This window comes from Apus apus, chromosome 1 (genome assembly GCF_020740795.1).
Source record: "Apus apus isolate bApuApu2 chromosome 1, bApuApu2.pri.cur, whole genome shotgun sequence".
Lineage (NCBI taxonomy): Eukaryota > Metazoa > Chordata > Aves > Apodiformes > Apodidae > Apus > Apus apus.
In genome coordinates this window covers 23628227-23641625 of record NC_067282.1, presented here as the reverse complement: position 1 = coordinate 23641625, position 13399 = coordinate 23628227, and the positions used below count along the sequence as shown (strand labels likewise).

General features: G+C 42.7%; 1 protein-coding gene across 4 annotated transcripts in view; it reads left to right on the top strand.

Annotated features, from left to right (window-relative positions):
• Positions 1-13399, top strand: part of STARD13 (StAR related lipid transfer domain containing 13) — a 303125-nt gene that overhangs the window by 171715 nt on the left and 118011 nt on the right. The window contains exon 1 of one of the 4 annotated variants that reach the window (XM_051630197.1): positions 12290-12510. The exons of the other annotated variants lie outside the window; for them this stretch is intronic. Coding sequence (XP_051486157.1) covers positions 12342-12510 — 169 coding nt within the window. The 5' untranslated portion in view covers positions 12290-12341. Of the gene's footprint in view, positions 1-12289; positions 12511-13399 lie in introns of those variants that run through there. 4 annotated transcript variants of the gene reach the window in all.

The window sequence follows — 13399 nt, the reverse complement described above, 5'->3', positions numbered from 1 at the left end:
GAAGTTTAAAATTAAAGATTGCTGCTTATAGCATGTCTGGCTTTGCTTTAAAGTACCTGCTTAAGTAAGCAAAGCAGAAGATTAAGCTGACAAGGTGTCTGTGACTTCAGGGCCGCTTGAACATGCACTTAAAATTACATGTTTGGATGGTAACCAGCCAGTGTACTTGAACCTTGCATAAACGTATTTCTCCATTTCCAGATTATTCCGGGGAGGCAGATTGTGAATTACACATCTTTAGAGGACATACCAAAGTCATTGTAATAAATGCTGTGTGATTTTATTTGTGATCCCTGACTGGTTTAGCTAAGCAACAAAGGCAGCAACCATGCAGATTTTGTACAGCATGCTTTAAAGTGTGTTTTAAGGTTCACTTTTCAAACTACTACTTAGTTATCTGATACGTGAATATGTATTGTTCTTGGTACAGTGTCCTCTGTCAGAGCAAAAGTCTGTCAGCCTCAGGTATCCTGTTTTTCACAACAGCTGCTGGTGAATATTTAGGAAAGAGCATAAGGATGTGGCAAGTTTATGGTATGACCTCTTAGCTTCCAGGTTTCAGTAAATAGTTCTTTGTTGATGTTGTTAACAAGGCTGCCAATTAGGAACAAAGTAAGGGGGAGGTTTATAATGTGACTGTGCACTTCCTAGCTGAGCTACACCTAAGCTGGTGAGACACAGAGTCTCTTTCCTGTTCATAATCTTCTGGAGATATGTGGTCCCTTACGTCACAACTGCTCTCTTAAAAAGTTTTCAAATCATTCACAGGTGTCACTGCCAGAGTAGGCTCCCTGTCACATGAACTTTCACTAGACTGAGCAAAGTGGGAACAAAGTTTATGTTTAAAGCAATACGGATTTACTAGTGGTTTGAAAGCAAAACTTTCAGAACTCCAATTGGTTTTAATTTCTCATCCAACCTATAATGTTTGGTAACATTAGGAACCAGTGAGTATATTATTTGTCATAAGTTCCTTAGGACATAAAAGGAGGAAAAATAAAGAGTGAAATACACAGATCTCTGGTTCATTCTTTTGCAGTCCAAGTACAGAGTACATAAAAGTACTTTAAAGCCAATTCTTTTTTCAGCCACACAAATGCAAATATTGAACATTTACAGGGAAATCAGCAAATTCTGGTATGTAGTAAAGAACCTCCACAGGAGCATGGTCTGGAAACTTTTTTTCAGGACCCAGTTTTGCCTTAATTTCATGTCCTTATACCTGAGAACAGTACTTACCTGCCAAAACCTAATTGAAAGAAAAGAGGAAAAAAATCAGAAAACATAAACAGAAGCAACCTTTTTCAAAGGTCAAGTGCAATTTCTGGTCTGCAATTTTCAGTTGCCCAACTTGAGTTACTTCAAAGAGGTGTTATGTTCAGACCTAGGAAACCAGCACTACCAGAAAGCCAGAGCTTTGCAAGTGTCATGGAAAATCAACCCAAGATGAGTAGTTCCTTTTGAAGGTTTTGGCCAAGGAATTTTTCCAGTAAAACTACATTCCATAAACATGGAGCAACACCTTAAGTAGACAACAACAAATGAGGAACACCGTGGGGTTGATTTGAAAGAGAGCTGTATATTCAGAAAGTGGAACAGGGAAGAATCCTGGTAGAGGGACCTATTAGGGTGCCAGGATAAACAGAGGGTATACAGCAATATTTTCATCATGCTGGAATCAAGAGAATAAGAAAGAAATTCACATCTGGTATGGACTTCATCAACCAAATCTCATGGTCTGCCTATTTTGGACAGAGAGGAAATCAACAGAGAAGAAGTCTTGGTAAGTGGTTGCTGGAGGAGGGAGGAGGATGTTCAAGGGAGTGTGTAAGTGTACAGAGCTAGAGAGGGGAGAGGTGGAGAAAGAGAATATGATCCAAGGCAGGACAGCTGATATGACAGCAGTGGGGAGAAGGAGGGAACATCGTCTGGAGAATAATTCACCTCACCTGCATTGCTGCAGGTGTTAGGCTGTTTCTGGTCCCTCCTGCTCACTGGAAGCATTTTCCAAAGGCAGACTGTGGGGCAGGAGGAGTAGGCTGCCTGCACTTTCTCAGGGGAAGCAGTGTGGTGGCTGGCAAGGGAGCTGTGGGAAGCCCTTTCCTCTGCATGGTGCCTGCTTTTTGGCAGGCTTCCACTCTGTAAAAAAACAAAACACCTGCAGCTTTTTGGCCAAAATTACTTTATCCAGTTAAACACATTAACTCAACAGTGTCTATATAATGCAGTGCAAACTGTGAGTTAAAAAAAAAAAAAAGTGCAAGAAAGAAATACACAGAAAGCTTAAGTTGTGCACAGAGCAGTTGATTGCTGGGAGACAGAATTCTGAACAGGGACTTGTCCACTTAATGCGTATCTACTTGTATTGTAAACTGTTCCACTGCAGGTTCATTGTGGAAGATCTACCAGAGATTTTTGTTTTGGTTTGTTGGGGTTTTTTTTAAACAAAATTATAACTGTTGATACTCCTTTATCTTCCAATATGTAAAAATAATAATTTGGGATTAAAAGCTATCGGCATCCTGCATTCTCTCAGACATACAGAGCAATTCATGTACTGTACAGAGCAATTTATGTAGATTATGCTAAATTCTAACTTTAAATCAGGGATGAGTGATACATGAGTCTCCCATATTTCCCCTGGCTTCTTTATTTGTGAGGTTGCCATTAAGGCACAAGTATAGCTAAAATCATGCAGCCAGCCAAGTGTGAAAGTGTTGGTCACACTTGCTGTGACATGGTAGGTCAGCCGTGAAGATGGGCTAGTAACTAAATTCACTGCTCATCCCTATTACTTTCTGTGCAGGACCTTTTCTCTGTTTCTGGGATGTCCAAGGTAAGGGAAGAAAAAGTCATGTGCACCTCGTTCTCCAGGGCATGGGCAAGCAAATACCCAGATGCCATGGGAACAGACCTCAGCTCTGTGGTGGATTCTGTGCCCTCACTCACCCTTACAGCAACAGCACAGAACTGTCAGGCCAGATGGTCTTGCACTGACCCAGGGATGCTGGGTGCCACAAGGCTTTGCTTTGTCAGGGAGATGGGAGTGGTGGAGGCAGAAAGGGTCACTGCAGCTTCTGCAGATCATATCTGGGATCTGCTTGAGAGAGTCCAGCGCAGAGCTACAAAGATGATTAAGGGAGTAGAACATCTCCCTTATGAGGAAAGGCTGAGGGAGCTGGGTCTCTTTAGCTTGGAGAAAAGGAGACTGAGGGGTGACCTCATTAATGTTTACAAATATGTAAGGGGTGAGTGTCAGGGAGATGGAGTTAGGCTTTTCTCAGTGATGACCAGTGATAGGACAAGGGGTAATGGGTGGAAATTGGAGCATAGGAGGTTCAAGGTGAATATGCGAAAAAATTTTTTTACTGTGAGAGTGACAGAGCACTGGAACAGGCTGCCCAGGGAGGTTGTGGAGTCTCCTTCACTGGAGACATTCAAAACCCACCTGGATGCGTTCTTGTGTGATGTGCTCTAGGTGACCCTGCTCTAGCAGGGGGGGTTGGACTAGATGATCTTTTGAGGTCCCTTCCAACCCCTAAGATTCTATGATTCTATGATCCCTCCCGGAACACTTGCCACCCCATGCAGCCCAAGGTCCCACCACACATCAGACAAAACCCCAGCTTTCCTGGGTCTCCAGGAAGAGTAACCAACAAAGGGATGATTTTACTGTATCTAGTAGCTGTCTTGGTGGTGATGGCTTGGGGACTGTAGAAAAAAATTAAGCATTTTAACTGTTAGTGAACAAAATGCTTTATATGCATCCTGCAGGGTACTGCCTTGTGTGCGAGGCTGCAGTCCAGCCCTAGAGTCAAGACCCAGCTTATCAGTGCATATTGCTCTGTAGAGCCACGTGTACAAACACAACATTCTTGTTACATAATATTTATAAGATCCAATAACATGCGTTTAATAATATATTGGGAAACCTGTGGCATTCTGCAAGTTTAGGCAACAAGTGTCTCATCTGAAAGAACCCATGACAGATGTAGGTGTAGGAGCATTTTGAAGGGTATGTATTTTCTCCTTGGTTCATGCAGTTACAGTAGACTTTAATATTGCTTGTAAGGAAAATGAAATTGCCTACAAAATTATATTTCCTTTATTGTTATTATTTTCACATATAGGTACTAAAGTAGTTAAGCAAGGCAAAGATTTCTGTTAGCAGTCAAGAAATAGGGACAGAGTCAGGTTATACACCCTCCCTGAAGTCTTACAGCCAGGCACTGCCAGGTAGTCCTGTGCCTTAACCATTGTGTCAGTCTGCCTCACTGGACCACAGACTGAAATCATGCAATGAATATTCATTGATTTCAAGTAGCTTGGAGAATTTCCTGTTGCCATGCACCAGTCCTATGCTGTTGTATTTGAAATACTATTGCCAAGAACTATTCTGTTCTGTCTTGTGGGATTTCTTTAGTTTTGTTTTTTTTTTTTAAATGAACTTTGGCATTGTCTCTCTAGCACAGAGAGATGAAAAAACTCTCTCTCAAAACCAGATCAAAACCTTCCACTCTTGCCCGTTTCATCACCATGGTACTGGAGTCCTGTTGAAAAGTAAATAAATAGCAAAGCCCTCACATGAAGTCTGCAAAGGCATGAACTTTCAGCTGAGATAGGAATGCCTGCCTGTGGTTCAGAGTGACACCAGCAGTAGGGCTGTGATGGGATTTACAGTGTATTTGGATAACATAAGAAAATAAGTTTATCTAAACACTTTCTTATGTTATCACTGTGTTATCCAAACACTTTGTAAGTGAGATGGGGAGATTAGAGTGTCTGTTAGCCCAGCACTACTTAAATATATTTATACAGTTTCTGTGAGTTTAGTTTTAAGAAGTTGGTTATAGATTCAGCAGATGGAGTTGCACTCAGGGTGTGGAAACTACTTTTAGCTCATTCCTGTCATAATAGTCTGCAAATTATTTGGCAGAGGTTGGTCTGCCACCTGAAATGTCTTCCTGTCTTCCTCTCTTTTGACTTCTATTTTGACCTCTATTTATTATACAACTTTTTTCTTTTTTTTTTTTTTTTTTTTTTTTTAATTTACTGTTGAGAACTGCTGTCTTTAGGGACTTCACACTGCAGGATGTTGGCTATTCTTGGCTTGGAAGAGTTCACCTAAGGCCAGTGGAGTCTATATTCATATGCTGGTGTGGTTTGACTGAGAAAAAAGTGTGATGTTTAAAACTGAACAGAAGTGACACCATAACACCTAAATTAGCAGCTAGGCACTGGATAAAACAACCAACCCCTTGCAATGAATTTACCCACTGGCCAGGAGTGTCTGGTTGCTTCTAACCCCCTGGCAGAGCAGAGGAGACAGGACGGTCACATCCTCTAAGTTGGTCATTGCAGCCAACACTCTTACGCTTCACCAGCAAATGTGCCAAGAGGGCACGGAGAGGTTGTGTCCAGTGAAATACTGGCTATTCCAGAGGCTCCAGCCACAAACCACAGGAGCAGATATTTTGATACATTTGTGCCCTAGCAATGCTGTTAGAATCCCACTTTTATATAGTCCACAGGGTAGGTGCAGGCTCGTTAGCTCATGTAAGAATGCAGACCGGCTACTCCAGGACAGACCACAGCTCCATCCAACCCAGTATCATGTGTTGGCCAGTGGGCGGTTGCAACTATTTTGGGAAAAACAGAACACTGGGATAAGGACATAGTGATGCTGTGTATGTTATTTATCCTACCCACATGCATGTGGTTCAGGGAGGTCCTGAGCCACAAGCTGGAGTTTTGTGCTTAATGGCCCTTGCTGGATTTTTCTTTCAGGAATGTACCTAATCTTTTTTTAACTCTTCTAACTTCTGGCAGCCACAGCATCCTCTGACAATGACTTCCAGGGGTCAGATATGCAAATAAGAAGAAATACTCATGTTCATTAATTTTGAACCTGCCTCATGATCATTTCACTTACTGTTCTGAATTTCATTCACTGTCGGAAAAGACCCCAGCACTGCCAAGTGGGGAGCTGACCTTTGTAATAGCATAACAATGTTTGCTGGGTTGCTCTCAATCAGTTTTCTAAAATGTTTTAAATCCTCTTTTTTTTCTGGTACCTACTGAGCAGTTGTATTGAATTTTCATAAACCTGTCCAAGATCTGCTTCCTCAGTGATAACAGCTCCATTAAATCCCATCACTGTGTGCTGTGCACTGTGTACTTTTAGGATGTTTTTTCTCTGTTACATTTATCAGCACTCAAAAACTACAGTTTTAATGCCTTCTCAATCCATATTGTAAGAACCTTCAGTGTTTCCAACCAGTTTCTGGTTTGACTTCCAGACTAATTTGGTATTGTTACATTTTGCCACCTCACTACTCTGTCTCATTAAAAAAATTACATATGGATAGTGGACAAAACAGGTTCCAGCTCTAATCTCTGTGGGATTCCACTGGGAACCTCACTCCATTGTGAACATGGGATATTTATTACTACTTTTGTTTCTTGTCTTTAAGCAGCCATTAAGGATCAAGTGGCCTTTTCCTTTTTATCTCTGATAGCTGAGCTTCTTGATGATCTCATGATAGAGAATCTTGGAGAAGCCTTTTTTGAGTCTGTTACTATTAATTTTGTTGATTTGACATCCCTGAGCTCCTCTATGGGAGGACTGATGTGAAGAATGACTTGTGCTTTCTTGCCATCACCTTCATCTTTTTTGGCTCTTTGCATGTATCCTTCTTTCTCTAAGTTTGCCTGGGTGGCTGGTGGGGCACTTACTGCCCTTTTCCTTCTGCCATCCTTTGTGCCCATAAGCACATGACAGTTGTACTGAGCCTGCATATCATTTCTAATCCTCTGCTTGTTTTAGAGCTGCCTTCTGTGCTTTGGCCAGGCCGCTAATGTTTTTCTAATCAGGAGTTACATTTTATACCAATACTATCCACTAAACACCTCGGTCTTAAATTGCAAATGGATAATCCTCTGATGCTGGAGTGGGGATTCTAGAACAGAGGAAAAAGGTGTAATGTACTAGTGAGAAGCCTCTTCTCCTGGTTTAAAATTTGTCAAGGGTGTCTCTAAGCCTGTCTTTCATGCATAAGAAGAATCCTTGCCTAGCAGTATTAATTTTAAAAACTCACTGCCAGACAGTTGACAAAGCAGCTGACTTGCCTCCAGAGTATATCAGTATTGGGCTTTCCAGTGAAATTATCCTCTGTTGTAATGCTGTGCAGGTATTAGATGCTTCCATCTCACTTCCCTGTGATGTCAAAATCTAGAATAAACTGTTTTCCTTTTGCCCCAGTCCAATTCCTGACAGCTCCAGATGAGCTGCAAAGGCTTGGCACCCCAGCACAGCCTCAAGAAGATGGTTGAAGTGCCGCTGAGCCAGAGGGTAACACTTTTGACTGCTCTGGAGACACTGCTGTCTCATGCCCTGTGTAAATGAGTTTGCAGCCTGTAGTAATCCCAGCTCAGCTCTCAAAAAAAGTCTGTTTAAACATAAAGCATTTTTCCTAAGCAGCAGGCAATGAACTTTTAAAAGTTCCAATCCCAGAGATAGAATTCAAAACAGAGAAGTAAGCGAAAGCCTCATAATAAACACAGCTTTGGCTTCCCCACACGTGACTTTCTTCTCTTTCTAAATTTGAGAAAGGAGGAATTGCCTACTGTTAATACATGAGCTGCTGTGCAGGCATCTGTAAAGGCAGATACAGGTAAGAAATACAAGACATGTGGATAGGGATAAGATATGTGCATAGAACTCCAATATAGGATCTATTGCATATACAGGAAATTGGAATTTTGGCCATAATCTGCCAAACTGAACTATTCTACTTGCAGAATTATAGAAGGGAATCCAGAGATGAAGAAGTTAAAAGCTTTTTGTTTTGTTTTTTTTTCTTCTGTGACTTGAAAACGAGTTTCCGGTTTCTTCTAGCTACATGTCGCTAATGTTAATAACAACTGTGCTCCTCCAGTGGTTAGGAAGCTGTGTTGTTCTCACAGAATCAGTGCTTTCCAATGAAGAGAAGCCATCAAGTTGCCATTTAATTTTAGATGCGATATAATAAGATAAGTGCAGCTAACAATAAAAGGGAAATGGGTCACGGTGCGAAGATCAAGTGGCTGATTACTGTGTGAGAACTGCAGGTTCAATCCAAGCCTGAGCAGCTCTGCACCACGTACAACATCATGGACCTATCTCACAGTTATTTAGGAGGGGTGAACTATAAGACATAAGTAAGCAGTTCTGTTATATATAGATACATATATGTGAGTACAAGTTGGAAAGTGCTTTTCATCTCAATTTACTCTCAGTTACCCTGCTGCCTGTAGCATTGCCTGATGTCTATATGAATAATACTCCAAGGCCAAGGTGGCACATAGAAACTCACTGCTGTTTTGCTCAGAAAAGCTGGACATAAGTGGATAGCTCATTATCAAATATTTTTTAGCATTTCTAGAGTACACCACACTGTTCTCTCCAGCTGATTACAGTAGCCCAATATCAGTAAAATGGAAGCAGATCTCAGGTACTGCATTGTGATACTTGGGTATATAGGGGTAGCCCCAGGGCAGGTTTTTTTCTGCAAATAGTTTACTCTTTCCCTCTCACACCAAATGCAATTTCAGGGAGAAAAGGTGGAAGAGTGACATAAAAATCAATGAACAAAAAATTTAGATGTTGCAGTTCTGCCTATGAATGCATACAGAAGAGCATACATCCTTGAGCTGACTTTGTCAACTATACTAATAAACACTGTCCAGGTGTCAGTAGTGCTGTGTGCTATTAATAAACCTTTAAGTGAAACTTCCTGAGCTTCCAGAAAATTTCAGTACCTGTCAAATGACTGTCATGTTAGCTGTCTAGCTGTGACATGTAGGTAGTACACTATAGATGTAAGTGCAGACATTTCTGATTCAGATTTTAAAAATCACTGATTCCAGCTAGGGTTTTCTGAAGGAATCTCCATTCCTGCATGGATCATTCATGACATGGTGTCACAAGCCACACATGGGAACATGAGGTTGGGTTTCCACCTCATGGACTCTGCTGCTGTCATGACAGGCAACAGTTTCAGGTGTGTGCTCAAGCTCCCCTGCAGCCTTTGTAAAATTCACGGGGAAGCTTTCATCTTTAAGTGCTTTTATGAGATGCATTAGCATGAAGTTTAGTGTTGCTCTATAAACTATTCCAGAAGCAGTCTGTAGACTGAGACTGAAATATTAATTAGCACTCTCGTATAGAAGCTTAGGCATCTGTAGTACTTCTTGTCTGGAAGATTGATGGCCAAAGGGGTCTCCTCATTTGAATGACACATTTTTTAAAATAAGTAGTGAGAGTCAAGGCAGTCACTGAACGATGAGACAGTCATTTTAGTGGTATGCAATAAGGACTATTTCTTTCCTCCACTGTGCACAACTTCAAGCACAGGAGCTTTCAAACCAGCACCGCAAGACCAGCTAACTCTTGTTGTTTCTTGTTTTATTTGACTACTATGTAAGTGGTGGACTGGAGCCAAAGAATTCAGCCTCAGCACTGAGCCCGGAGCAGCCCTCTGGCTCTGAAGTTGTGTTTAGACCCTAGTGTCTGGGAGGAAGGAAGAAAGTCAGCACCCTGCAGTGGAGGCTTCTCATTTTGCCCTTTGAGACCACTGAGATGTGCTGCAGGGGAAGCTGGGACCACAGCTCTGCCCTCTCACTTACCCTCTGGTGGGGACCTTGCAAGGATGGATAGCCACAGGGGCACTGGTGCTTTGCTCTCTGTTACAAGCATATATATAACTGGGTCTGTTAATGGACTTGTTCCCTAATCAGTACCTTATTTTAGGCTCCTGCCATGGTTTTTGTTTCTTTGGTCTGGCTTTTGAAGCATTACATTTCTGTTAAACTGCTTCCGAGTCTTTGGAAATATTGCAAGGAAGAACGCAGAATCCCATTAGCTGAAAAGTCAATGCCTTTTTCCAACAGAAAAAGAAATCCATGAAAATTTAAACAGAGTGCTATGAAATGTTAATAATTGCTTTTTCCACTAGCATTAGCATTTTATAAGTAGAATTAGATCAAAGGACTGTAGATTAATCAAATAAGAATTTCCCTGCATGGTGATAATGTCTCTTTGGAGAAATACTTGTGCACATAATTGACACATGGGTGTCTCTGGGATATTTATTCTTCAGAAGACAGCAGACGAGTGACTGACACACGGACTTTTCCTAGGGTAGGGCAGGCTGGGGTGGGAACAGAAACCATCCCTTCACTGCTGCTCAGGCTCTCTCTGCTTGTACCTGCATGGCTCTCCTGCCTCTCCACTTTGCACACCCTGGCAGCCAGGGAGAAGACTGGTCATTCCCGCTCCCTGGCTGCCAGTGACAAGCCCTGTTTGGGAGTATGAATGGTAGTGGTGCTTCCTCTTTTATCTTGAGTTCAAAGTCCCTGCTGGTAGTCTTGGAAAAGATGGCACAGCAATACCTGGAGCAGAAACCAGCAGGCATAGGACTCAAAAGTGCTGTGGATGGTAATAACAGGTCCCAGAGACTTTCACTCTAGAACATTAATTTTAAATTTTTAGTACCTGGAATTGTATTTCTTCATTTTATGGCACTGCAAAAGCCCCACATCAGGTAGGAATAAAATCCATACAGGATAATGAGAACAGATTGCATCACAGTAAAACCCTGCCCTAAGGGGTTTGCACAGAACAGAATTTTAATGAGTAATTGTGAAAGAGACTGCTGTCCTTTCCCCCCTCACATTTAGGGGGCTGTGTGTGCCCTCGCAAGCTGGCTGGACCCCATCCTGTGGGAGCAGGCAGGTCGCAGGCAGTGCCACCCCACAGCCCTGCCCTGGCAGGCAGTGTGTGAAGCTGCCCTGGCTGTGGTGGGAGGAGAGCTCTGTCGTACTAAGGCGACAGAACAGGACACAGACAATGTCACCACAGGTAGATGTCCCAGTGGAGATGGGAGAGGTCAGGTTCCCCATGGGCTGGAGTGGGGGTTGAGCCCCTTCTGCCCAGGGCCTGCAGCCACTCCGGCAGCAGTAGGCTTCCCATCCTCCAGCTTGACACTGGCCTCAAGGGAAGACACATGGATCTGGGAGGTGGAAGCATGGTTCCTGAGCTGTGCAGGATCCTTCCTGGCTGGCCACCCCACTGCCTCCCCTGTGCCTTCCCCTGCCCTGCTGCCTGCACATGGTTGGATGGAAGATCCTTCTGAGGCACCATCATTTCCAATTTTGTGATCCTGTGAAACTGATCTTTAGACTGTGAAATTGCTTTCCCGTGAGCCAGCGGTGCTCGTATCAGAAAGTCTTGATCACAGAACTCCTCTCCCTTAGAACTCAGCTCATGCCAGGGGTGTATTAAACCACAATATCGGTATTTTGAAATGTAGTGAAAAATTAATTGACAGGCATACTAGGAGGGCATTTTTTGTATATTTTTACCCAGATTTTATGCCCGCTTGCTGATAAAAATGTCAGTGTTCTGCTTCTATTCAATAAACTGAAGAAATGGCTTGTTTTGCAAACTCAAACTGTTGATATGTAAGGCTGAAGAAGAACAGAACTGTAAAAAAAAAAAACAAAAAACAAACAAACAAAAAAAAACAAACAACGACAAACACAAAAAAACCCCACCCAAAATTAAAGATGCTACGGTGAGGAATCTGAAGAACAGAGAATCTCTCCATACCTTTCCTGTCTTCCAGGCTGTGATCAGTTCTCAGTAACACTAATATTATGGACTTTTGAGTCTTGTTTACTGCTGAGTGCCTGCTGCTAGGTGTTGATGGTTTGGTTGGTTTTGTGTTGTTTTTTTTTTTTATCCCAAGGGCTTCATTTGTTCCAGTGCTCGTTGTACCTTGTGGTTTTGGGGATTCAGACAGCTCTTCCATAAACTGACTTTTCTTGGCAAAGAGGGGTATGATTTTTTGGAAAACTAGTGAGGGCATCTTCTCCAGAGATGAGTCGACAGCTGGGTGGTGTGGAGGGGAGCAGGAAGAGGTTTTCCGCAGCTCTGCATACTCTGGAGCAGGCATTTCCGTGTGTCTTCAACTTTTTTCTTCCTTGCTTTTGGAGGCAGAGCGGTGCAGCCCCTCCAGGCTGGCTAAGCCGTGTCCGGCCGGGGCCGCGGGGCTGGGGCAGGCTGGCTGTCCCGATCCGGCAGCCTCCACTTCCACGGGCTGGACTCGGAGCGATTGGCCCGTGCGGATCATGTGGGAGAAGCAGGAATCCTGAGTTGTAGCTTTTGGCACTCCTTTTTCTTTTAAAGCGCTTGCTCTTTTCAGCTCCCCAGGGCTTGTTGCCTTCCTCTGTACATTACCCTGATTATAATCTGGAGTAGCCACAGCAGAGACGGAGGGAGTGATTTTAAAGGCATAGAGATGTTTCAGCAGGTGCCCAGGACTTCGGGCACCGGCTGTTACTACCTAAACTCGGTGTCACCTGAGGGCCAGGAGATGTACTTGCGATTTGATCAAACAGCCCGGCGCCCTCCCTACAGGATGAGCAGGATTCTTGCCCGTCAGCAGCTACTGACGAAAATCCAGCAAGGTGAGTTTCTGGCAGAAGTTCTTAGTCTGGCATTGTCGCAGGGTCTGCAGGTCCCCTCTTTCATAGAACAGGTTTTAGTGCCTCAAATTCCAGCCTTTTTTCCTGTCTCTTTTCCGAGCTACTCTGGCTAGAGTCAGAGTTTGAAATAGTCATTCATACCTTTCTGTTTCTACACATGCATCCATAACCAGGGAACCAGGAGACAGACACTAGTGCATGATTAGCTATTTAACTGAATTATCTTTTAATCATAAACTATGTGGTAGCTTAGGTGCTGAAGTTCGTTTTTCTGACTTACTGGCAGCAGTGCATCTGCTTCAATTGCTCCAGGTAAAATCTGCCTGTGGTAAAGCACTGAGAGAGAATATTTGATCATCCAGTTAAAAACAAAGCAGAAGTCCAGAGCAGCTGGAAGAAGGGAGCCAGGATAACATCCTTTGGAAACAAATATGTCTAACTGTCAGAGAATTAGAAAACTTGTCACATGTCCTTAAAAGTAATTGCTGACTTGGCTTTTTGCAGCTGCTTCTGCAGCTATCTTGGCAGATGTATTGATTTTGGTTTTCTGAATATATATCTACAGCACTAAAGCTAAATGCAGATTGGCCTCAGAACAAATCCTTTGGCCCATGCATGCAATTTAAAGTCATCTTCAGAATTGTGAATGCAAAGATAAAAAAAATAAAAGCCAACTGTATGGATTTTTCCAGACTAAAAAGCAAATCAATACATAGGTCTGTATGGATCATAGTTCTGTATAGCATCGAGTTTCCATGAATACCAGTTTCTGAAGTGGATGTGTTCCTATATGCAGAAAATGAGTATGTCACGTATTTGGTATGAAAAAAAATAATAATCCTGTATATAACAGTGTTTTCTTTGACAGCTT